The sequence below is a fragment of the Trachinotus anak genome, unplaced genomic scaffold (assembly GCF_046630095.1).
Source record: "Trachinotus anak isolate AG129_WGS33_773 ecotype Australia unplaced genomic scaffold, CSIRO_AGI_Tana_v1 ptg000015l, whole genome shotgun sequence".
In the NCBI taxonomy this organism is placed as follows: domain Eukaryota; kingdom Metazoa; phylum Chordata; class Actinopteri; order Carangiformes; family Carangidae; genus Trachinotus; species Trachinotus anak.
Window position 1 is genome coordinate 1,387,786 of NW_027273866.1, and position 24,779 is coordinate 1,412,564.

At 42.2% G+C, this 24,779-nt stretch overlaps 3 protein-coding genes across 4 annotated transcripts; 2 read left to right on the forward strand and 1 right to left on the reverse strand.

The window, feature by feature from the left end:
* The first annotated feature begins 267 nt into the window (after positions 1-267).
* On the forward strand, positions 268-5,313 carry LOC139632670 (kelch-like protein 28). 2 transcript variants are annotated; one of them, XM_071497755.1, is made up of 6 exons: positions 268-406; positions 1,248-1,508; positions 1,599-2,236; positions 2,378-2,821; positions 4,625-4,833; positions 5,006-5,313. In XM_071497755.1, exons 2-6 carry the CDS (start codon positions 1,248-1,250, stop codon positions 5,167-5,169), a joined length of 1,716 nt encoding a protein of 571 aa, XP_071353856.1. In that variant the 5' UTR covers positions 268-406; the 3' UTR covers positions 5,170-5,313. The 2 variants fall into 2 exon arrangements, with proteins under 2 accessions (XP_071353856.1, XP_071353857.1); XM_071497756.1 differs by having other exon boundaries at positions 290-428.
* Positions 5,314-8,634: 3,321 nt separating this feature from the next.
* On the reverse strand, positions 8,635-12,057 carry dorip1 (dopamine receptor interacting protein 1). Its single transcript, XM_071497757.1, has 5 exons — positions 11,751-12,057; positions 10,931-11,455; positions 10,640-10,729; positions 10,420-10,554; positions 8,635-9,794 (listed from the first exon to the last, which is right to left on the reverse strand). Exons 1-5 carry the CDS (start codon positions 11,834-11,836, stop codon positions 9,611-9,613), a joined length of 1,020 nt encoding a protein of 339 aa, XP_071353858.1. The 5' UTR covers positions 11,837-12,057; the 3' UTR covers positions 8,635-9,610.
* A 210-nt stretch (positions 12,058-12,267) lies between these two features.
* mthfd1b (methylenetetrahydrofolate dehydrogenase (NADP+ dependent) 1b) lies at positions 12,268-23,047 on the forward strand. The gene is made up of 28 exons (XM_071497754.1): positions 12,268-12,488; positions 14,656-14,740; positions 14,831-14,890; positions 15,035-15,088; positions 15,199-15,335; positions 15,476-15,576; positions 15,683-15,819; positions 16,019-16,130; positions 16,231-16,358; positions 16,488-16,585; positions 16,765-16,938; positions 17,139-17,275; positions 17,392-17,438; positions 17,530-17,637; positions 17,740-17,814; positions 17,911-18,013; positions 18,146-18,222; positions 18,360-18,500; positions 18,591-18,659; positions 18,942-19,053; positions 19,282-19,421; positions 19,721-19,762; positions 20,037-20,137; positions 20,869-21,046; positions 21,208-21,315; positions 21,454-21,606; positions 22,320-22,426; positions 22,530-23,047. The coding sequence occupies exons 1-27, from the start codon at positions 12,451-12,453 to the stop codon at positions 22,407-22,409; spliced, it is 2,805 nt and encodes a 934-aa protein (XP_071353855.1). The 5' UTR covers positions 12,268-12,450; the 3' UTR covers positions 22,410-22,426; positions 22,530-23,047.
* Positions 23,048-24,779: the final 1,732 nt, after the last annotated feature.

The following is a 24,779-nucleotide window of genomic DNA, read 5'->3' on the forward strand; positions in this document are numbered from 1 at the left end:
TTAGGAATCATGTTTATAAGAAACAGACTCATACTGTGGTGTGTGTGTGTGTGTGTGTGTGTGTGTGTGTGTGCTCTGTTATTATGAGAAGGGTCTGTGGGTTATTGTTTTTATTTCCTTAGTTTATGCATTATAACACATTTTTTGGCTTGTTGCTTGCTAATGTGAACACGGCTGTTCCTTGTAAACATTTGTGAATGCCGTTTTATTTTGAAACAGCGGAAGTGGGTGTGCTTCAGCGATAGGTCGTTATAATAAGAGCTCATCGGTAGCTTTGAGGCTAGGTTGGCACTAGGTTGTTTTCCTGATAGCCGCCCGGGGTCCCCACTCGTCGCCGCTGAACTCCGCCACTGCAAAATCTGTCATTATCGCTACAGCGGCACACAAGACAGACTATTGGTTACAGGTTTGTCCTCCTTGATTTGACGGTATGAAAATGTTATCTGGCAGCTAGCTATAACGTCACGTTTTGTATCTGTCAGCCATGTTACTGTATATCAATCAATGATGCAGCTAGCCACAGTAACCGTGTTTATTTTTAGCAGCTAACCTGCGCTGACTGCAGTGCAATGAAACAGATATTGACACTGTGTATTTGCTGGAGTCGAACATTGTTGACAGTACGGTGCTGACGTGAGTGTTGATGATAATGTAAATATGATATCCGTGGAAATATGTGTCTGCAAAAAACAAAACAAAAAAAAAAACTAAAGCTAAGAGGTTTGCTAGCGAGTTTTGATCTGGCCATGTTCTCCGTTCAGAAATCAAGCCAAGGCCCCAGTCAACAAACTAACATTGGACGTTGTCGTTACTGGATGTCATGAACCGTAAATGCACAACAGCATTTAGGCAGTTGTCTTGAGGTGAACATGAAAAATATGTGCTTTCTGGCCAGTACGGTTGGCTAACTTCAAGCAGTCTTAGCATTGGATTAAGAAGATCATGCTTCTTTAGCTTGCCTCGCAGTGGACTGCTAACAGAATCGGTCGTAATGACTGCTGTGCTACTTCAAAACATCCCTGTGTGCATCACACTGCTCAGGCATGTTTCCGACGTGTGCTGTAATTACGTCATGTCGCACAGGCCTGTGTGTAGTTGACTTTTCGAGATGACAATTGATTAGTTCCTAGGATTTACAGTATTGTCATTGGTTGGTAGTCTCATGTCAGTTAATCAGAAGATTACACTGGATCAGTAGCCTTTGCACTATGTCAACACAGCACTGATGTGTGGGTTTCTGCTCTCAGATGGACCAGCAGGACCAGTCCTATATGTTTGCCAGTTTGACACGGCCCCACTCAGAGCAGCTGCTGCAAGGCCTCCAGCTCTTGCGGCAAGATCACGAACTATGTGACATTGTCCTGCGTGTGGGTGATGCCAAGATCCATGCCCACAAAGTAGTGCTGGCCAGCATCAGTCCTTACTTCAAGGCCATGTTCACGGGTAACCTGTCAGAAAAGGAGACCTCTGAGGTGGAATTCCAGTGCATCGATGAGACCGCCTTGCAGGTAGGCTTGGAGCCAGCAGACAGTAACTGCACTGATTAACTGCTGAAATGTGGTTTTTGTTTATGTGATGCATTTTTCTTTCTCTTCCAGGCCATCGTTGAGTATGCCTACACTGGCACAGTGTTTATCTCCCAGGAAACAGTGGAATCTCTGCTACCAGCTGCCAACTTACTCCAGGTTAAGCTAGTACTTAAGGAGTGCTGCTCCTTCTTAGAGAGTCAGCTGGATGCTGGGAACTGTATAGGCATCTCCCGCTTTGCAGAGACATATGGCTGTCATGATCTGTGCCTGGCTGCAACCAAGTTCATCTGTGAGAACTTTGAGGAAGTTTGTCAGACAGAAGAGTTTTTTGAACTGACAAGGGCAGAGTTGGATGAAATAGTGTCCAATGACTGCCTTAAGGTGGTCACAGAGGAGACTGTATTTTATGCCCTGGAGTCGTGGATAAAATATGATGTAACTGAGAGACAGCAGCATCTGGCTCAGCTGCTGCACTGTGTTCGCCTTCCACTCCTCAGCGTCAAATTTCTCACTCGCCTATATGAAGCCAACCACCTTATACGAGATGACCATGCATGCAAGCACCTGCTCAACGAGGCCCTCAAATATCATTTTATGCCTGAGCACCGACTTTCCTATCAGACTGTGTTATCGGCACGGCCCAGGTGTGCTCCGAAGGTGCTGCTTGCAGTGGGAGGCAAGGCTGGACTGTTTGCCACTTTAGAAAGGTAATGATGATAATACCTAGATAATCATTTTAAGCACCATTGCAAGGTAACTTCCCATACTTTGTGTTGATTGTGCCTTCAATATGTTTTGTGTTTAAAAACATACAGGCTGATTGGATGATATCTGCTTTTCTCTTGCAGCATGGAAATGTATTTTCCTCAGACAGATTCGTGGATAGGACTAGCCCCACTCAGTGTGCCACGATATGAGTTTGGTGTAGCCGTACTGGATCACAAGGTGTATGTGGTGGGAGGCATTGCCACACACATGAGACAGGGCATTAGCTATCGGAGACATGAGAGCACAGTGGAGCGCTGGGACCCTGAAAGCAACACCTGGTCCTCGGTGGAGCGTATGGCCGAGTGCCGCAGCACTCTCGGGGTGGTGGTCCTGGCTGGAGAGCTGTATGCCCTGGGGGGCTATGACGGCCAGTATTACCTCCAGTCGGTGGAGAAATACGTCCCCAAGTTGAAGGAGTGGCAGCCAGTGGCACCCATGACAAAGTCCCGTAGCTGCTTCGCCACCGCTGTTCTGGATGGCATGGTGTATGCTATTGGAGGCTATGGCCCAGCCCACATGAACAGGTAATACCACAGAAAATGGTTCTATTTGTTGTTGTATCTGTTAAAACACATATTACCTGCAAGTGGGTTTTAAAATGATGCAGTACACATGTTCCAATAAATATTAGGAGTCCAACAAACATGACAGTGGGAATGTACAAAACTTTGTATGTTGATGTGTGTATAAATTGTGACTAGCAAAGTCATGCATGTCCTTTTGGGCTGCATAATGTTTAATGGGTGGCTTACATGATGTTCAATCACTTTATGTTGTTCAGTATATTTCTAAATAATTGACACGGCTGAAAATCATTCATTCTGTAGCTGCTCATCTTCTTTCTATGTATGTTGATGCATCTCTGTTCCTTCAAGTCTAACCTCTTCCAGCCTCCTAAGATCAAAACATGCAGCTAACCTTTCTTTGTTCCTACATATGACATTTGACATCAGCAATGTAAGGTTGTGGTGCTTTACCACACCTTTTTTAAAATAGCCTTTTGATCCCAGTGAAAAGCGTTGAGGCCCTCTCAGCCCTCCTAACTGGTCTTTCTCTCTCAAGGTCTTGTTAGTTATTGAATAGAACTGGCAATCAAGTGAAGGATGTCAAGTGTTGCTGAGAAAATGGCCAGGAACCTGTTAATGAGTGAAGAGGAGTCAGAGGAGAAGTGGTTGCTGAAGTTTCATTCAGAGGGTGCCTGACTGTTTGCTGCTAGTTAGACCTCTGTTGTTGCCGTGGATCTCTAGAGAGCAGTGTCTCTGTTGCTTGTTTCCTTGACTCCTGAAACCCCTCAGGAGAATGTGTTTGGACAAAAAAATCTTTGGGGACTATTTTTTTTCTTCCCCCAGTGGCTTATATATCCTTGCACACTGCAAAACAATCCCAGATTGCCAGGGTTCCAGTCAGGGGTTTCATTTGACTCTGGTCAGACTCTGTGATTCACCACTGCTACTGTTGACATCAAAACTGGTGGCACACAGATTTTGTGTGTGTCTTGACATAAGTCTTAAATATTAAATGTGCATGTGATGCAGGCTTCCTATTCCTGAAACATAACTTTTGAAGGAGTGTACAGGTGTTTTTTTTTTGTTTTTTTTTGTTTTTTTAACATGTAATTGTCCATTAACTACAAATTGCATATACTTAACAATACTTTTGACAGTTTTCTGAAGATTTTTCCACAGGCTTTTAGATTTTCCAGACAGTTATGGTTTCAGTTTCCAGTTTTAGTATACTTCCAGTATTTGCTTGTAGAGACTTGAAACTTGACTGTGATAGGTAGTGATTATTGCATTAAACTGGCAATCTGTTGAGCAAGTGCAGAAAGCTGTGAAATATATCAGTTTGGACTGCAGTTTACTGAGTAACATTTAATTAGTTACAAATATCTTTACAATTAAAGTCAGTGCCACTTCATTTCCTCATAAAAGGTTCTTATCTATGGTACACAGGTTCATCACACATAATTTTACTGGTATGCAAAGCGGGGCACTTACTGTAAAACAATGCAATAGTCATGTAATGTAATGGCCTGTGTTTTTTACATGTGGTAATACAACCGTGAGTAGGGACTGTTTGAAAACTCTTGTTAGTGTGTTGAAGGATTTTGTGACATTAGAGTTATGAACTATACAACTTGTCAGTCATAAGAGGTGTTGCCAAAAAAAACTTCAGAAACATGCAATTCAAAATCAAGAGACATGAAACCAGAAACATCTGCACAGCTAGCTACTGCCAGCTGTGAGTGATATTTGTTGTTTGGGTGAGCTGATCCTTTTAAACCATTACACACTTTTTTTTAATGTTGCTGTGTCTGTTCTGCACAGCGTGGAGCGGTACGATCCCAGTAAGGATGCCTGGGAAATGGTAGCACCCATGGCAGATAAGAGGATCAACTTCGGAGTGGGCGTCATGCTCGGCTTCATATTTGTGGTCGGTGGACACAATGGCGTATCTCACCTGTCCAGCATTGAGAGGTATGATCCACACCAGAACCAGTGGACAGCCTGTCGGCCAATGAATGAACCACGCACTGGTGAGTTTATGTCATATTTGCAAAATGTGTGATTTAATTAAATACTCTGTTTGTAGCATACCTTCTAGGTAATATTTGAACCTATTGTGATGTTTGCATCCAGAAAATGGTGAGTGATGCCTGTATCTGGCCACATGTGACTGTAACATCATTATGTTATGTCATATTGCAGGTGTGGGCTCTGCCATCGTGGACAACTACCTCTATGTGGTGGGAGGTCACTCTGGGTCATCCTACCTGAACACTGTCCAGCGCTATGACCCCATCTCAGACAGCTGGTTGGACTCGAGCGGCATGATGTATTGCCGTTGTAACTTTGGTCTGACGGCCCTTTGACCCATGGCCCAGCCAGCTAGGACCCAATAAGAGAACTTAGACACAAAGACTTTTCTTTTTTGTTGTCTCCTCCTTCCCCACATTCATCCTCCAGGTGCAGAGGAGCGCTGCACACCAACGGGAACACCAGAGGAGAGAGAGCCTGCTGGGTGGATGGATGTGCCGGGCTAGCTGGCTGGCTAGAGGGGGACCACAGACATGGCTGCAGAGATGAAGACCTACAAAGTTGTGCAGATAAGAAAGGAAAGCAATTGGACGGCTGTTGTCACGGGCACAAGGAGACGACCGCTCTACTGCTGCTGGACCACAATGAGGACTCTGAGCCATTTCCCAGAGGATTGTGGGAGAAATCTTGTCACTTTTATTTCAAAATTCTCTGTTATGTTAGCATACATTTTTTTTTTCTTTCATGCCATTAATTATGTTTAACACTCAAATTTTTTTTTTTTTTTTTAATTTCCCTGCTGCAACCGGAACCATGTGTTCAAAATTTTGTAGAACACCGCTGTTTGCTTGTGTATTTGTATGAATATGTGGTTGTTGGCCATGTAGTGTGTATGTCCGTGTGTATGCTCAAGGGGTACGTGCATGTCAGATAGGATTGTTTGTTTTGTTACGTGTTTGCGTGCTCAGCGACACAGGAGTACCGCATCAAAATCAGTGCTTCACAAAACAGAGAAAAGTTGGAATCTTTATATTTTCTCAAAAAGGGCTGCCTTTTTCTCTCTTGTAAATGGTCTAAATGAAATATATAGATATGAATATATCCTCTAGTGCATTGCCTGTAAATGTTTTTTCTGCACTGGGTCACTAGTGTGTGCGAGAATGTGTGTGTAGTTCAATACCAAGGCTCTATGTAGAGATGAATGATGAATTCTCCTGAGAGTGTTTTCCACCAGTCTCTGCTTCATCCTTGGAGCCATTTAAAAATCCCCATGTTCTGGCTTCTGTTACATCTTCCTAAGGTCAGGTCATGCACTTGCTACTCTTCACAATAGTTGAAATCGACCTTGGCCCTCTTTTCACCCTTTGGTCTGTACACAATACCAACTGGTGCTATATTTAGGATTCAGGATTCAGCTGTTTGTCTGTGTTGCCTCGCACAATTAGGTCGACCTCTGTTCAGCCTCTGCCACATTACTGCGTTAGACGTTTCATCATTTGATTTATGTCCATTTAAATGCGTAAAATCGAAATGGCCCCCAACCATGCAATAAAATAGTCTAACTGAAAGGGAAGCCTGTGGTTGGACAACCACAAACTTCTGTCCTCATAAACTCTAAAAAAAAAATTTGGCACTTTGATTTTTTTTCTAGTATTATTTAAAATACATTCTTGTTCATGTTTCTTTTTCTTCACATTGGCCCGGTTGCAGGATATGAGCATGCTTTGCCATTGTCTCAATGCCTGTTTCCAGTACAATTCTACCAACAAGACTCTCTTCTACCTATGACTGGGACATTGCCACCAAACATGTGATTGTCATGTGGCCAAGGTCTTGCTTGCAAGCTCAGGTTTGAGGTAATTTGTTCACAGCTTCATGTGAAGTGCCAACACATGGACCTTTTTTCCACTAGTCCCTCCCCTAGCACTAGAAACTGCATCCCTTGTGTGCCACAATTGAAACACTTTCTTCTCGTCCTTATTGCTAATGTATTAGCAATATGTTCTTCCATACTGTCATATGGAGATGGATGATAACACACCAAGGGCTGTGCTAGCCAACTCAGGCCAAGTTGTCACTGTCACCAGTCCTGTGTCCTGGGAGAGAAACCAGACTAGCAGATTCTGAGTGCTCCCCTGGGTGTGTTTGACCCCAGGCTGGCTGAGGGTGTCACTCTGTGCAGACTTGGGCTTGACTGACAGACAGGTCAAGCAATGCACAGCAATAGAGAGGGCACTAGACTAGGAAAAGGCTAGGTGTGGTGTGTCTTGTTGAGTCACTGTTCATGTTCAAGTCTAGTTTGAGTTGCTTTGTGCACTGATGTTTGCACAGACGTGGAAACTTTAACCAAGCTCTGCATTGCACTTACCAAACTATTTGATACATATTGTAATTTGTACATATGTTTTGATTTAGGCTAATGGCATTTAGATAATGCAATAAGACTTCTGTTTCCTGTGTGGATGAATTATGTTTAGTGTTTGTCACCTTTAAAAAGCCAAGGCATTTCATATTGCTGTAACAGAACCCCACATGGCATGTCTGTTGATTCACACTGTTGGCCGATAATGTGGACGTCTAACGAAACATCAAATGGTACCACTGACTTTGCCTCATCCTACCAGACATCTTGTGTTGTCATTTTGTTGTGCATGCTGGTTCATTTTTACAAGGCATATATTTATCTAGGCAGATTCTGATAGATATTTATTAGTGGCCAATTTGATTTATACACCTTAAAAAAAATGCAGCCATTTTTCATCACAAAGAAGACTTGTAAACACTAGACAGGACATGTGCTCTTCCACTTTGTCCTTTTACTCTAAACCTAATGTGTTAGATGAGAACTTTAATGACATTTGCCTTGCACATGGATCAGGGTGTCACTGGTGAAACCTTTAGTTTGTTGCAGATTGTGATTGCATCACCATATAGAGTACTTTCCTTTTGATTTCTGGTTTATTTTGAAAGAATAACACATAAGCAACCCAATCTGTATTCCTGCAAATGTCATTTAATTTTAGAAAGATGTGAATGAGTTGTTGTTTTTTGTTTTTTTTTTTGTATTTATAATTTGTACTGTTTATGTTCTGTAACCTGATTTGTTTTCTGTAATAGATTTTGTTAAGTCACTTTACCATAGCCACAGCACAAATCACGCAGGCGTAATTATGTGCTGCCGCCATGATTCATCTAGCATCAATGTTATGTATAATGTCATGATTTCTGAGGTGTATACTAACTACTACTTTACTGAGTTTTGGAGAGGGGCTGATGAAAATCTGCAAACGTGAATCTGCAAAAGGATGTTAAAATTGAGTTTGTATGCATTTTTATTATGGCCTAACCAATGTCATGTTTTTGCCACCACTCTCACCAAAGTGCTTGTTCAAAGAGAGCAGATGGACGACTAACACCTGGTCTGTAATGGCCTGCCACTCTAATGTTTGTGTCTGAGAGAAAAATCCTTTGAAACTGATGTCAATGTTAGCCAAATGACCACTCTGCTTCTTTTACATTTCCCATCGTGTGTCTGGAGTAAGGTGAAGATCTTGAATTTTATATCCTGTGGATTAATACTGGAAGTACAAGATAACCTTAGGTGTAGAAACAGTAGCTTTTCACATTTGATCATGTTTTGATTGAAGACATTTTACATACATTTTAGTCTGTTTGTGTGGTGCAGTTGTACCCAGTTTAAAATAAATGCCTGCCTTAAAAGGTATTCTGCTTTCATGTGGCTCTTGTTATATCCACTCATGCCATTCATACATGCAACAAAATAGATCAGTACACATGTATGCCAAAAAATATTTGTATTTGCATTTTAAAGACTGTGTCTGCATAGAAAAAAACAGCCATTGAAAACTAATCTTGATCAAGGATTTATGCTTCACAAGATTCACTTTCACAAACTTTCCTTGGCAGAGGCACAGCGTGATACCAGTGATTCTTGGGATGTTTAAAAACTATTACAAAATAACATGTAAATGTATGTATTTTCTGTGTTAGAGACTGCAGTGTGTGCTGAGCTAGTGTTAAAATGCTTAAATTCAAATTTTCAGTATAGACATTGTGCCAGCTTAGTGGCCTGGAAGCCAAAGGTAATATTTAAATCCTCAATATTTATATGATTTAAGAACTTTGTATTTTAACATTCACCATATGAAAAAAGTAAGAAAAAACAAGGAGTTGACCTGATATATTTGGTTGTTTCTGACCCTCAGACCACCATGTACATAGAAAAAAGCACCAGTTCAATTGAAGGAAAGGGCTGATACGCATAAATGTAAAGTTAAAAAAGATACAGTCCATGCCACCAGAAAATGCACAGTCAAAGTGTAATCCATTCAACAGTCATGACATTTTTAAAATCATATCAGTCTCCTCTGTGTGGCAGGTAATGCATACTACGTGCATTATTCACTGATATGATCATTTATGCATATCAACCCAGAACTATTATAGTCCATTATATTCTTGGATTCCAAGCATGCCCAAAAAGAAGTACTTTTCATTTTGCACAGTAAGCTTTCTGCAAGCATTCAGGTGAAACAGAGCATGTCATTCAGCATTCGCACAGCAAGCAGAGGAAGCGATTCATTAGAAATTTGAATGATGTGAAAAGTAGAGGAACATGATTACAGTACTATAATGCCATCTATGATGGGGTCATGGCAAAAAATAATCAAAGGCAGGGAGGATGAATGCTTTCACTCTTGTGCTTGGGTGCGACTCCTGCTCATCATCTGTATGTCCACTTGAGATGAGATGAGTTCACTTGTCGGAGGCGCGGATGTAGACCAGAGAGGACAGCAGCAGGAGCTCTGGTGGTTTGTGTAAGAGGATCAGATTGTCACTCCTCAACCCGTCATAGTGCATCCAGCAGCCGTCTATCTGGAAGGCTGCAGAGTAGTGATGCTCCTCCTTGTTAAAGAGTGTGGCGCCCTCTAGTAAGTACCTGTGAAAAAAAGAGTTCTTGAGACCTTTTTCTTAATACTGTCCATGAAATAAATAAATAATGTAGCATAAAAACTAAATTGAAAGATGGTGATGATGGCTAATGATGGCTACTTGGTAGGGTACTAGATGTTCGAATCTTCTGTTACAAAATCATCTAAAAAAAAAAAAAAAGTGGTATTTTTTTATTTTTTATAGGTGGTTGCGTTTTAATTAGCAAGAGCTTTAATTTCTTTCAACTGAGTAATATTTCTAAAATGTGTTTTGTTTTCCTTTAGTGATGTAGAGAAAGTCATCCTGCCTTGATTTTCATTTGCTTCGACTACACATAGGAGCCCCATAACGGCTCTACTTTGAGGTAAATTAGAACCAGACAATCAGTTATTTGGCTATTAGACTTAATAACACTAAAATATTTCCTTTGATTTAGTTTAATGACCATCTTGATGTTTGCCCCCCTTTTATGTCTCTTAAATTGTTTTTATATCTCTTCTAAATGCTGGAAACATGCCTCTGTGCCAAAGCCATGCTGCAGGTCAGTGCAGCGGGATTTCATTTGATAGTGGCTTGCACCACAGTGTGGCCAAAGCATGCTACTGTGGAAACACACTGTGGAAGTTTCATACCGGTGCTGACAGAGGGCCAGGTGGTAAGGGACATAAGACAGCTCCTCTGACTTCCACTGCTGCATGTTGAGAATGACAAAGGGTGGGGGTCCATGGCAGAAGACCCTCTGAGAGAACTCCCTTAGACCATCACACCTGTTGAAAAAAAAAGATCATCATTTCGCCATTGAGGTGGAACAAGACTGAGCTGAATTAGAGGATGATGTACATCTTCTCTCACCCCAGTTCTGAGCAGAGTAGGAGCTTAGGGCAGAAGAACTCGTCCACAGCTGACTGAATGGGGTCTCTGTGAGGCAGCTCATGAGGAGGGCTGCAGGAAAAATGTGAGAGTGAAATTGTAAGAAATGAAAATTATTATTAATTATTAACAGTTCATTAATTAGGATTTGACCTACTTTGTGAAAGGAACAGTTGAGAGAAAGGAAAAATACTTCTTCTAAAGACAATTAAAGTTAGGTGGAGCAGCAATGAATGTAGCATCAGGATATTATACTCCCTGTGTGCAATGTACCTAATATTGATTGTGGTCTTGATGAATTCCTGGAAGCGGGCTGGACAGCTCCAGTTGGTGCACAGGCTCTCCTGCATGGTGGACATGAGGTTCTCCAGGTTCTCTGTGAAGTTCTCGTGCTCATTACCAAACAGGTCGATCTCCAGGGCTGCCCGGTGGATCTCCGAGTGGTACTGTCTTTTGGACATCCTGTCCCAGATCCACAGCATCTTCACTGTGGTGTAATCACAGGTGTCCATCAGGTAGAGGAAGTACTCCACAAACTGCTTGCCCAGGAAGACGGCCAGCTCCCTGGGGAACCCCTGGTTGTCCCGCAGGATCACATACAGGATCATAAGGAAGCCATCAATAGTGCAAGTGTTTTTTAAGTTGATTTTGACGTACAGGGGGGTGCATGATATGGCCTTCCGTCCCGCCTTGATGGTAAAGACACCACCCCATGGGAGCACAGGCCTCCAGAAGGAGCGGTCCTCTTCGTCATTGTTGTTGATGGAGGCACGGATTTCCTCAAACAGTGTCTTAGACCTAACGAAACGTGATGCATGTGAGTGAGCACAGGGTTACACAGAGGACGTCTGAATGCTGATGAGGTTTAGTGTGCGGCAGAGATGGATTTGGACCGGAGCATGCAGAGAGACAGCCGTTTTGTTTCTAACGTAAACACACACTATGCACACAGCTACACGTAACGCTGGGTTAGCTTACAGCATCAAAACAAGCCGCGCAGCGACGAGCTCACGCATCCTCCGGGGGAAAAAAGACAGAGCCCCAAAGCTTTCCGATTTGACGAACAACAAATGAGCAACTGCTATCAACTTACCTCTCGAAGTGGAGATAGTTCTCAGTGTTTGAAATTCGCGTCTGGAGGTCTTCGGTGTCGTTCAACACACAGAATCTACTCTCCATCGCTCTCCGTATTTCTTCATGTCTTACATCGCACTAAAAGCCAGATACGTGACTGTGGTATTTTCCAGGACCTTCCAATGGATATCTTAAAGATGACACATTTACAGGGACAGTCCAACGTCAAGTTGGGCCCATATAAACACTGCTGTGGGGTTTTTTTAACGGATTATCAAATGGGTGTGTAAATACAATGCTGCCCTCTGCTGATCCTTGGCGTACTTATGCCCCCCTTAAGTCCCGCCCATTCTGCCATCCTCTGTGGGTATATACCATTTCCGGGAATCCTATTGGTCAATGGCTTCTTCTAGCGTGTCATTATTGATATATGATTGGCTCTCAGACTTGACTGTGTGCCGATGGCCCCGCCCTCCTCTGCCGTCACGCCCGCCGTTTGGGGCTGCGTTCTACGTCCGACGCTATTCCTGAAAGTTAATACGCTGGTTTTCGACGGTGGCGCTGGACCTGTGAATGGAGCCTGCGCCACCCTATTCGACTCCTACGCCCTCAGAGTAAACTTAAGTTTTTGGAAGTGCTCACCGCGCTCCTCTTCTTGACAGGCATAGAGCGTGCAGGGGACACCAGCGACTCAGAGCGCAGGCTTGAAGGATCAGAAGATGTCCGCTCAAATCATAAGTGGGAAAGAGGTCTCAGCGTAAGTTTAAAAAAAAAAAAATGTCCGGTACGTTTATGCATGCATAAGAGGGCCAAGTAGGTATACCGAAACATATGTCTGTGTACTGGCTAACTAAGCAGCTAACTAGCCACCTGAGCTACTTTTAACTTAATGGCTTAAGTTAACGTTACATGAGCAATGAGCGACTGTTGTGATTAATCAAAGCAATGCGGCTGTATTTCAAGGAGCTGGTCTTGTCCCAACTGACGGCGGGAAATAATTTCATGATTTAGTTTGAATTGTGCATGGTGCTGGCCACGTGAATGAAGTGTGCCAGCAGTTTTCACTGATGTTCGTGGAAAACAAAATCTCAGTGGACCCTTCCCCAAACTTCATGGGACACTTCTCTCCTGGCAGATATGCATGTCAGCCTAAGGGGCTTGCAGTTGTCAGAAGAATCATTTGGTTGTAATCCATAAAGTTAGTTAATTAATAAACATCTGAATGTATGTAAATCCTGCAGCATTATGTAAGGAGCTGTGTGTGTGTCTGTGTGTGTGTGTGTATGATGTGATCTTTGCCCTTTTGGTCCAGTGACCTCATCCAGTGGTGAGACTGACAAAAACTTGTGAAACTCAGACCCAAAACGAATCTTTTATTTACAATAGTTCATTTGACTTTCTTTCAATATTTGAGTACAATCTGCAAATAATTTCCTCATGTTTTTAATGGTTCAAAGTTTAAATGAGTACAAACTGCTTATTGTTTATTAACAAATGGTTGGGCAGTTCCAAATATATTTGCTGAAGAGACAAATCGGTCCCTTCACTTGAAAACTACAGGACATTTAGTTGCATGTGCATGTCACAAGACATGGCAGCCTGCACCCTGTTAGCTGCCCCTCACAGTACTCATTAGTTAAATTATTTTATGCAACACAAATTGTCTGTGCAGCCTCTCTGTAGCTTGACAAAAGCTGACATGCCATCGATTGTGCTGGACAAGTGACCTTTATAGACTGAGGCTGGCTCTTTTTTTTCAGGAAATGTAGTTTTCTACAACCCTTTATCCAAAGGTGTTTACACAGTCGATGAGAACATCTGGAGCACTGCATGTTGTTTGAATGTTTATAGGAATGTGGCACTAGTCGATCAGTGACCAGGAATTGTTTTATTAGCTGTCACTGTGATAAGGATTCTTATTATGATTCAACATGTTATCATGATTGATGTGTGAAAAATAATGTGCATATATAACAAAGATTTAATAGCAGATCTATGATTTATATTATTTGCACTATATCATTTGAATTGTGTATTGTGTCTGTATTTTTTTTTCTCTGCATCATAGCCCAGAGAAAGGCAAAGATGTAGTTGACTTTGCAATACCTGATGTGTGTAATGAACACATGTTTGATCAAGGTTATCACTGAACATTTATACAAAAAACTGCTGGGGTATAAAACACAAGTCAAAATTACTTAAAAGGAAGTTCAAATTGGTGTCACTCCGTCATGTCATGCATACCTAATCACTCACATGGTGTATTTCATCGTCTCTGCAAATGAAGTTCATGTGATGCACAAAGGTACTGTGTTTTAATCTAAATCTGTGTTGTAGGTTAAAGTTTTACACGCGATCAGTCTGTCATTAGAGCTTTTTGTGTGACTCTGTTCTCATCCTTAGCGGATGAGATAAATGAATTAGCTTAGTAGTGTGATTGATTGTGTGAATAGTTTACAAAAGAAATACAATCAGGGTTGACAGACATGATAGATCTTGAAATAGATTTGAATTCCTTTGAGCTGAAGTCCAGTTAACTTAGCGTCGCTGCTGCCCGGCTTTGCATGTGATTGGTTCAGTGGGCTTTATGTTGAGTGAAGAGATAAGCCACAGCTGAGACAAAGCATGGGAATGTTTCCCAGTTTCCACACCATTAAATTAATAAAGATAAAGCAAAGACAAAGACCGCAGATAAGACAAGTCTCTTGAAGTGAATATCTGATGCCCTGGTTTTGCATGTGCCAGGATTCAATGATTACCAGATTTACAATGAGATTACCAGATGGCATGTATTTTAACCACTGGAAGGGAATGGGTTATGTTTGTGGCTTTAGTGCCATGTGGTCCTAAGCCTTCTGATTATGACTGCATGCACAGAGATTAACAACTAAGCGGGGTTTTATTCCATTGTCTTGTGTTCTCAGGCAGGTGAGGGAGCGTCTGAAGAAGGATGTGGAGCAGATGAAGCTTCAGGACCCAAACTTCAGACCTGGTCTGGTGGTCTTACAGGTAAGTGCTAGATGGTCATTGCTCCATCTGTATGGCAGAAGGCCCGTTCCTTCATACAAGCAGGCAAAGTGATGCCACATGTCTTTGCAGGTTGGAGACCGCGATGATTCAAATCTGTACATCAGCATGAAGTTGAAGGCAGCAGCTGAGGTAAAAAAAAAGATAATTTTTTGATATTCAAGACATTTATCTGTAATATGTACACTGTTATTCTACTGTATGTTGTAGCAGTTAATTCTAACTTTAGGCTTAAACTATTAAGCCTAAAGTAACTATTATTTTTTTTGAATGCAGATTGGAATTAATGCCAAACATTTGAGACTTCCCAAGACGGCAACAGAGGAGGAGGTGAGGGCAGATTTGAAGAATTAGTCTTGCCCGGACTTATATTCATCTTTATATACACACAGTTTACGTTATGTGTAGCTGAGACTATAAAGGCATCTGTTGCTCTGCAGGTTCTTCACAGTATCACAGAGGTGAATGAGAACTCGTCTGTCCATGGCCTCATCGTGCAGCTGCCCTTAGACTCGATTCATAAGATCGACACAGAGAAGGTCACCAACGCCGTGGCCCCAGAAAAGGATGTAGATGGGTGAGAGCACATGCTAACTAAGAATCATCTTCCTTTCAATTAAGGTTAAAAGAAGGTACTTGCGTGGATACTTTTAGATCTATAGACATTGTTAATTTATGATATTTAATGTGTTCTTGTGTGTTTTGATCCATTTGCAGGCTAACCAGCATAAATGCTGGGAAGCTGTCTCGTGGGGACCTGGGCGACTGCTTCATCCCCTGCACACCAAATGGCTGCATGGAGTTGATCAGACAGACTGGTAAATGCAGAAAATAACCCCCTAAAAAAAGTCTAAAAACACAGAGACTACATAAAAGAACTGGACATGGTATGAATGAATCAATGGATCGACTGCTTTTCTGCAGGTGTGTCTGTGGCAGGGAAGAGAGCAGTGGTGATCGGTCGCAGTAAGATTGTGGGTGCGCCGATGCACGACCTGCTGCTGTGGAACCACGCCACCGTCACCACCTGCCACTCTAAAACTGCTGATCTCGCTGGAGAGGTACCACACCCTCATCCAACCTAGGAAAACGGTCTCAGATATCATTACAATACCCATTAGCAGTAGCCCAGAGCATCAGTTAAAAGCTATAGCTAAAAGATTATATAATGTAACAAACAGCCAGAATCAGTGTTATTACGTGATATTATGTTATTAATTATGCATGGATTCATTTGTGTCCATCACTGTTTATGTCTAGGTGGGAAAGGCAGACATCCTGGTTGTCGGCATCGGGAAAGCAGAGATGGTGAAAGGAGAGTGGATCAAGAAGGGAGCGGTGGTCATCGACTGTGGCATCAACCACATTCCAGGTTTGATTATTTCTGAGGCTTTTCAGTCTTTGAGGGAATCAGTACATGTCGGTGGTAATTGTGTGGTATTTATCTAAAAGTTTCTCCCTGCATCTTTCAGATGAGACTAAAGCCAGTGGAAAGCGGGTGGTGGGTGACGTCCACTACGCCTCAGCTAAGGAGCAGGCTGGCTTCATCACCCCTGTGCCTGGTGGTGTAGGACCCATGACTGTCGCCATGCTGATGGCGGTAAGGTCCATTTGGGGAGTCAGTCATGCGAAGTTAAAATAGTTACTTTTTGTGAATAGATTGTTTAAGATTTTCATTACCCAGATGTTAAAGTAATGATTGATTAACTGTGTGTGTGTGTGTGTGTAGAACACAGTGCTGAGTGCAAAGCGCTTCCTGGAGGGACATCAACCTGGGAAGTGGGACATTTCTTATACCAAACTCAACCTGCAGAAGCCTGTGCCCAGGTTTGTCTCCTCCGTCGTGTGTCGTTAATCGCCACTGAAGGGTCGAAGTGCTTGTTAAATTCAATAAACCACATGCAAGAGGAGCCGGTAGAAAACTCTGAATGTGCTCTTTGTCTTCGAGTCCTCTCTGTTTCTTTCTTTTGCTCAGATTTTGTGTGTTGTCTTTGTCACCTCAACAGCGACATTGTCATCTCCCGCTCCTGTGTACCCAAGCCCATTGACCGTGTGGCAAGAGAGGTGGGCCTGCTCTCTGATGAGGTGGAACTCTATGGCAAGACTAAGGCCAAGGTCCAACTGAATATCATCAAACGCCTGCAGAGCCAGCCAGATGGCAAATATGTGGTGGTCACTGGGTATGCTGTCAGCACTCTACTGTACTGTACAGGTTGTTTTTCCCTGGACGTGGTTGTTTTATCTCTCGGGGAAAATGTATTAATTTCCTTAATTTTTGTACATAATAATAAACTGATGATGATAAAGCAAGTTTCCCACACTGTCAAACTATTGCTTTAAAGCAGATATCTTCAGTGCTGATAATATTTTCTGTCTGCAGCATCACACCCACCCCCCTGGGGGAGGGAAAGAGTACGACCACCATCGGCCTGGTGCAGGCCCTGGGAGCCCACATGAACGTCAACGTGTTTGCATGTGTCCGACAACCTTCTCAGGGGCCCACCTTTGGCATTAAAGGTGAGCTTTGGAATAATGTCCACTAAGTAAGAGGTTGCAGGTTACACACTGTTGAAATGTACATTTTGAAGTCCTGAACTGGTTCATGTATCTGTAGTTTTGCCTTCTGTCTGCAGGTGGTGCTGCAGGAGGTGGATATTCTCAAGTCATTCCAATGGAAGAGGTACGTCACAGTTGTTTGAAGTTAAAAACTATGCTGATTGCATAAAATACAAAAAAAGAATATAAATTTTAATGAAATCATTTCATTTTAGTTCAACCTGCATCTCACTGGCGACATTCACGCCATCACAGCTGCCAACAACTTGGTGGCTGCTGCCATCGACGCGCGCATGTTCCATGAGTCCACACAATCTGACAAAGTGGGTTCACTCTTTATTTCAATTGCTTTTTTCACTTGGAAGAAAAAAAACACTGCGTATAAGTGAATTCATGGATTGGAACCATTGTCTTTCTCTCTGTAGGCTCTGTACAACCGCTTGGTCCCGCTCAGTGGAGGACAGAGGAAGTTCTCCCCCATCCAGATCAACAGACTGAAAGTACGTGATCGCACACACAGACTTGTGGGTTTTGACTCTCCTCACAGTCCATGTCAAAGTGCGCCTTTAACACTGACTTTGCCTGTAAATGTGTAGAAACTGGGCATAGAGAAGACTGATCCTTCCACTCTGACTGAAGACGAGATCACCCGCTTTGCCCGCCTGGACATTGACCCAAGCTCTGTCACCTGGCAGCGAGGTATGAACATCTGAGGCACCTCTTAGTCCTCATAAGGGTGATATTTTGTGCAGGTCTGCTGTGTATTGGATCTGGCTTTGTGTAAAATTTATATACTACTAATGTTCATATGGTCTTCGTGTTTCACTTCAGTGTTGGATACCAATGATCGATTCCTGAGGAAGATCACCATCGGCCAGTCTCCAACTGAAAAAGGATACACAAGAGAGGTATAAAGAAATTATTTATCATTTAGTAAGCGCCACTATGTGTAACATTAGTAAATATGAACTTTGCTTCACAAGACTGTCATTGTCATTAGTAAGGAGACATCTATTTATGGCGCCCTCCCCCCTTTGTCCTCCAGGCCCAGTTCGACATCACGGTGGCCAGTGAAATCATGGCGGTGCTGGCCCTCACCAGCAGCTTGGAGGATATGCGTCAGCGTCTGGCCAAGATGGTCATAGCCACCAGCCGCAATGGACAGCCCATCACCACAGAGGATCTGGTCAGTGCTCTGGAGTCTTCCTCATAACCTGACTTTCTATATGAGTATCAGTGGAACAAGACTCCTATAATGAACTGCTTTGCTCCACAGGGTGTGAGTGGTGCTCTAACTGTGCTGATGAAAGACGCAATAAAGCCAAATCTGATGCAGACTTTGGAGGTGGGTGAAACCCGGCATACACACTAGCCTATAAAGAGATTTACAAACCAAAAAGTGTTGCATGACAACAATTAGATCTTTTAGGAACTTGTGTATTTACAATTTTCAGACTCCCAGAAAAAAAGCACCTATTCTTTTTACAGATATTGTTCTGATTGATTGTTGTTGGTTTTTAAGTGGTTCTGTTTATTTTTTATTTTTTGCTAAATCTACAAACTTGCATATATGCCAGCGAGATGACAGTGCCTTGAGTTATGGGCTATGTATCACATACCTCCACAGGGAACCCCTGTGTTTGTCCACGCGGGCCCCTTTGCCAACATCGCCCATGGCAACTCCTCCATCCTGGCTGATAAAATAGCTTTGAAGCTGGTTGGACCAGAGGGCTTTGTGGGTAAGCAATTTGAAAAAGTGGCTCTGTTTTAGCTGTTTACATCAATATTAACTTTTTTTTGTGCCTGAACTAGTACTGCAGTGCTACTACTGATGTTACTGCTGTAGCTGGTTTGCTTATATTGTACAAGTGTTGGTTAAACAGATGTTACATTGTAGTAAGATGTTACTCTGTATTCCTCACAGCTGTGAACTGTCACTCACAACCCCTGTCAATTATCCCCAACAGTGACTGAGGCTGGCTTTGGTGCTGACATCGGCATGGAGAAATTCTTCAACATCAAGTGCCGCTACTCAGGCCTGAGGCCTCATGTGGTGGTTTTGGTGGCTACTGTCCGAGCCCTGAAGATGCATGGAGGAGGACCAACAGTGAGATTTGCTTGCGTTTCCCTCAGCATCTAAAAACCAAGATGATTAGTTCAGTGGCTTATCTGTGAATGATTATGGCCTGCTGGGAGTTTAATTATATTTCCTCCTGAGCTGATGTCATAAAACAATAACTCATTCATATTCTCACTTCTTCATTCACACAATTGTTAGCTTCATAATAAATGGGAGAAAAAAACAGTTGAGAAAAATCAATGATGGTCACGCTTATGTAAAATTTGGTGTGTCAGTTGTTTGGATTGTTAGATTAAGTAAAAGATTTAACATATTTTTTTGTTCAGGTTACTGCTGGGATGCCACTGCCAAAGGAGTATGTGGAGGAGGTAATTCAAAATGTTGTTTACTTCAAATGACAATATTCTGCTGATGAGCTGTAGAAGAACATTGAGTCATTGTGTGTTTATTAGTTTGTCTGGAGCATCTGAGCCACAGCTGCTCACTTGGTTAGTCACGTATCAAGCACACATTTAATTTGTACAAGCTTTGTCTGTGTTTAAGTGCACAGCAAACACTTAATACACTCACATACATTTATGTGGACTGAGAATTGCTGTTTTTAATGAAATTCTTGTTGTTTTTGTGTGTACTTGTATGTAGAACCTTGAGCTTCTGGAGAAGGGCTGCAGCAACATGAAGAAACAGATACAGAATGCTCAGCACTTTGGTGTGCCTGTGGTGGTGGCTGTCAATGCTTTCAAGTAAGTGAAGGATGATGACATGGTAGAAAAAGGACCAAAATGGTCTGTACGATCACAATCATAAATACAGAGAACTTTTTCTTTTTTTTTTCTTTTACTTAGAGCTGTACAAATCAATATTTTTATATTATTATGGGATCAAATGATTATATGTAATGTGAACAGGGCTACTTAGAGTGACAAATCCACAGAGAATTATCAACCAGCTCAGCATTTCCCCTGAACTCTATTTTAGCAACTTTTAGCTAATTGTTAGGGTTAGGGTAACCTTTACTGTTTTCATTCACTCTCACATCAGCACTGTCTGTAGCTGCTCAGCATCAACTGGCAAAAAGACAAAGTTAGCTGCTAGCTGGTGAACATAGTGGAACATTTAGCAGCAAAAGAGCCAGATATCTCCCTCAGGAGTTGGTGGAAACTAGAAGTAGAGCTCAAAGAGATTGACTTTTGGGCTTATATCCTTCAGGAGGCCAGAAACTCGACTCCAAATTAATGTTGCTTCATGTCTGCTGGGTGTTAAGGCAACAACTTCATAAGGTGAATGTTGTGTTTACAGCTTGTTTGTGCTGCCCCCAAGTGGTAGTAAATCAATTAATGCTGTTTTAAAAACTCTCAGTATAGAGATGAGGTAATAAATGATGATGCAAATTTTGTTCTGTCATGTATTAATGACATGTAGTAAAGATTCTTCTGTGTCTCTCATGCCTTTGTTGTGCTGACCCCTCCTGCAGGACAGACACTGAGGCTGAGCTGGACCTGATCTGCAACGTGGCCAAAGCCGCCGGAGCCTTCGATGCCGTGCGATGCTCCCACTGGGCCGAGGGTGGAGCTGGTGCGGTGGCCCTGGGTCAGGCCGTCCAGAGGGCCTCTGTGGCCCCCAGTAATTTTAAGTTCCTGTATGATTTGGAGGTATGGGCTCTTACCTTGGTATCTGTAGTCCACTCCTTGAGTAAAAATGTAGTACTTTAATTAATTTGATGGAAAATGTCCATATTTTTACTTTTTTGAATTTCAAGGACCACTGAAGGATTACACTGACGTCCATATGTATATATCTAATTCCACTTTAGCTCCCTGTTGCTGATAAGATTCGAATAATTGCCCAGAAGATCTACGGTGCAGATGATATTGAGCTTCTCCCAGAGGCCCAACACAAGGTGGAGCTCTACACCAAACAGGTCAGAAAACAGTTGATTTGTTTGTTTTTGTTCCGTGTGACTTGTCAGGGCTGTTGCGTTGGTTGCGGCTGTCAGTGGAGAATCTATAATTAGATGGTGAGTGCTTGAATAGGCCTTCGTGTCTTCTTCTGCCCTCAGGGTTTCGGCAATCTGCCAATCTGCATGGCGAAGACTCACCTGTCGCTCTCGCATGAAGCAGACAAGAAGGGTGTGCCCACAGGGTTCATCCTGCCAATCAGAGACATCCGAGCCAGTGTGGGCGCTGGCTTTCTGTTCCCACTGGTTGGCACGGTAAGCTCTCATTTACACTGAGCAAACGGTGCCTTGACTTTCCAGTTTTGCCCCAGTTTGCATCTAGAAGACACTCTGGTGTGACTCTTCGCTGCTCTTGATGTCAGCACCATCAAACCACAACATGATACACCATACACTTGATTTTTATGTATTTATTTTTTTCACATTAATTTGTCTTTCATATGCAGCAGTATCCTACTCCATAAAAGTTAGGCGACACTTATAACACTCAGCTGAACTGTCTGAATCTTTTTATTGAGATAACAAACACACACTGTTGCAAACACAGACCATAAACAGTGTGTTCGTACTGTGTAGTGTAGAAGGTAAATGGCTGAATCCATACATGATCAAATGACATGAAATATTACATTTGAGTGTTTGTATATCTGTATTTTTGCACAAGGTTCACCTGCTATTGTGAAATCGTAATCCTTTTATCCTAACATTGAAAACCGTTTATCCTGACATTACTGTAGAAAAAATGGTTTAGTTCTTTATTAAACCACGCTGATATTGAGATGACTTTACGTGTCATGAAACGTATGTGTAAAAGTAGATTGTGGCTGTTTTTTTTTCAGCTTGATACAAAAGCTGCATTCCATATGTGCACAGTGTGTGAATGCAATGAATAGTCAACACTTGCATTTTGTTTTCATTGCCACTGTCAGTCATTAAAACGGCTTTATCTGTCTGTGTCTCAATCCCAGATGCCCACGATCCCTGGTCTGCCCACCCGGCCTTGTTTCTATGATATTGACCTGGATCCTGAGACTGAACAGGTCAACGGGCTCTTCTAAAACAGGGCTGTACGATGGTAAGGAGGCTAGTTAAGACATATGTGTATAAATCTCACACAGAAGTTGGCGGTCACAGATCATAACTTTATATTGCCTTTTTCTGTTTCCTTTCTTTCTCAGTGTACAGTTGTAGCCCAGCGCCGCTCCCCCACTGAGCCTTAATGAAATGTGACGGACTAATAACTGGAAGTGCCTCAAGCTCGTCTGCTGGTGCTTTTCCTTTTTTGTTTTTCACTCACAAACTGACATCTGTAAATAATTGATTTGCTTTGCCTAGAAGACAGCTGACAGGCAAATCTAGGACCTTAATGAATCACAGAACCATTAATTCCCCTGAGATTGCAAATCTGTGATAGACCTTTTGCAAGAGGGGAGTGTCCTGCTGACAGATCCTTCAGTTACATCGCTCCCTGCACATAAACAAGTTCCAGTAATTCTTGTTTTTGTTTTTTTAGGAATATTGTAACTAATACCTGTCAAATATCCTCGTTTGCTGCCCTGTACTTATTTCTAACACTGTCTTAACATTGCTGGATCAGTCTGCATTGCTGTGAAAATGAACTGTCCTGATGTTAAGTCAGTGATTTTAATTTTCCTGTCACAAAAAGATCAAATAAAGTCTTCTTGATGGAAAGCCACATATCAACCATTTTTTGAGATTTTTACTGTATTTGTCAAACCTTGTTGTCTGTCTTATCATTCTGTTTCTGAGTGTGTACAATTTCATTTTTAATTGCAGTCTGGCAACACATGGTACATATTGAGTAGTCAAGCTTATTATACATTATTATTCAATAGAAATGTAGGTGAGTGTGATCAGAGCAACCTTTTCTTTCGAGGAAAGAAAAGATAATGTAAAATGAGGTACTGTGACTTGGAACAACTGAATGAAGAAAATCAGACAGGAAATGGCTTCTATAATAAATTTCAAGATAAAATCATGGGATTAGTTAATTAAATATCCTATTTTCCTACAGTGTTTATGAGGATGAGAGCGGTCACGTCAGTCACCGCAGCACTGTGGGAACCGATGTGTTGTTGCTCTGTTGAATCTGCCTGGGCACATTCAAAGGTGTGCCACGTACAGTACCATGGAGTGAAATAAGGGGAATCTGTGAATTGAGACAAAGTAATTGATGGGTAGGGAGCAGTTTTCCATGTGTAAGATCTTCAGCTGAAATATATAAGATGATAGAAACAGCCTAATTTTAAAAGTTGAAAAATTTGCACATCTTTCCTAAGATGTGATTTCTTCATGTGTTATTGAAAATACTCACAGGTTGCACTAGACTCACTTAAATTTATCTATATTTTTATTTATGTTAAAATTCATTTCTGCAGGTAAAAATTCAAAGACCATTGACAGTCTTCAAGGAACCAAGTCACTGGCAGAGAAGCTCAAACTGGGTGTAGTTCAGTCAAGATAATGCTCAGAAGCCTGCTGACCTGCTCTGTCTTCTGCTGGGAAAAGAAAGGTCAAAGCAGCAAGCAGGAGCTTTGAGGTGTGCAAACACCCTGGCTCAAACTACACATGTAATATCACTGAAATTTCAATACAAAGCTGTGAAGAGAAAATCAGTGATGAGGTTGGAACGGTCTCATGTAGAAAATGTGAGAGACACTCAGCCCAAAATCAGTTAACACAACAGCTGACTGCTTTGAAGCAAGTTTTTCCAGCATCATTCAACTGCCTCAGGTACACCGTGAAACCTGGTGAGGGTGGCAACTAGGATGAAGGCAAATATCCAGTCACAATCTTCAATCCTCTGCAGCCACAGAAATGCAACAATGCAGCAATGCAGAACATTAGGCACCTGTGGAAGAGAGGGAAGCGATCAAAAGCAACACATTTAGATCCACTCGTTGTTCCATCAAAGCAAAGTCTTCAAGGCCAGAAGATTCTCTGCAGCCAAAGGGACTTTGGAGGAAGAAGCCTAAGATGCCTGCTCCTTTCTTCCAAGAGCGTATTGGAGAAACAAAGGAGTACATCACAGGGCAATAATAGTCCTGGCTAATGAACATGCTGATGAGGCCATGACCTTGAGCACATACCCAGGAAATGAGGGGAAATGCTGTCCTGAGATGCTAACAGTGAGTGAGTGAGTAATATGACATTACAGACGAAGGGCAAATAAACACACTCTCAAGCTTAAACCGTCACATGTAGGTAATAATATGAATGTGATGGCAGGACATGAAACATTCTAGGTGGAGAGATTCAGATGATCCCACAGTCTGATGATCAGAAAAATACAGAGAGCTGGGAATCAGGATTATGGTCATTTTCAAAAATTGGACAATTTACACAAAGGAGAAAACACAAACAACTGTAATATCGTATCAAAGAGAACTGCATCAGAGCATCCAGCA

What these genes read in the sequence shown, in the direction of transcription:
- LOC139632670 (XM_071497755.1), top strand. Translation starts at nt 1,248, where the DNA reads ATGGACCAGCAGGACCAGTCCTATATGTTTGCCAGTTTGACACGGCCC. An exon ending in TCGATGAGACCGCCTTGCAG is followed by an intron (nt 1,509 to 1,598) that starts GTAGGCTTGGAG and finishes TTTCTCTTCCAG; the next exon opens with GCCATCGTTGAGTATGCCTA. An exon ending in CTGTTTGCCACTTTAGAAAG is followed by an intron (nt 2,237 to 2,377) that starts GTAATGATGATA and finishes TTTCTCTTGCAG; the next exon opens with CATGGAAATGTATTTTCCTC.
- mthfd1b (XM_071497754.1), top strand. Translation starts at nt 12,451, where the DNA reads ATGTCCGCTCAAATCATAAGTGGGAAAGAGGTCTCAGC. An exon ending in TCCAGATCAACAGACTGAAA is followed by an intron (nt 17,815 to 17,910) that starts GTACGTGATCGC and finishes GTAAATGTGTAG; the next exon opens with AAACTGGGCATAGAGAAGAC. An exon ending in ATCTGATGCAGACTTTGGAG is followed by an intron (nt 18,660 to 18,941) that starts GTGGGTGAAACC and finishes ATACCTCCACAG; the next exon opens with GGAACCCCTGTGTTTGTCCA.
- dorip1 (XM_071497757.1), bottom strand. Translation starts at nt 11,836, where the DNA reads ATGGAGAGTAGATTCTGTGTGTTGAACGACACCGAAGACCTCCAGACG. An exon ending in AACTATCTCCACTTCGAGAG is followed by an intron (nt 11,456 to 11,750) that starts GTAAGTTGATAG and finishes ACGTTTCGTTAG; the next exon opens with GTCTAAGACACTGTTTGAGG. An exon ending in CTACTCTGCTCAGAACTGGG is followed by an intron (nt 10,555 to 10,639) that starts GTGAGAGAAGAT and finishes TTTTTTCAACAG; the next exon opens with GTGTGATGGTCTAAGGGAGT.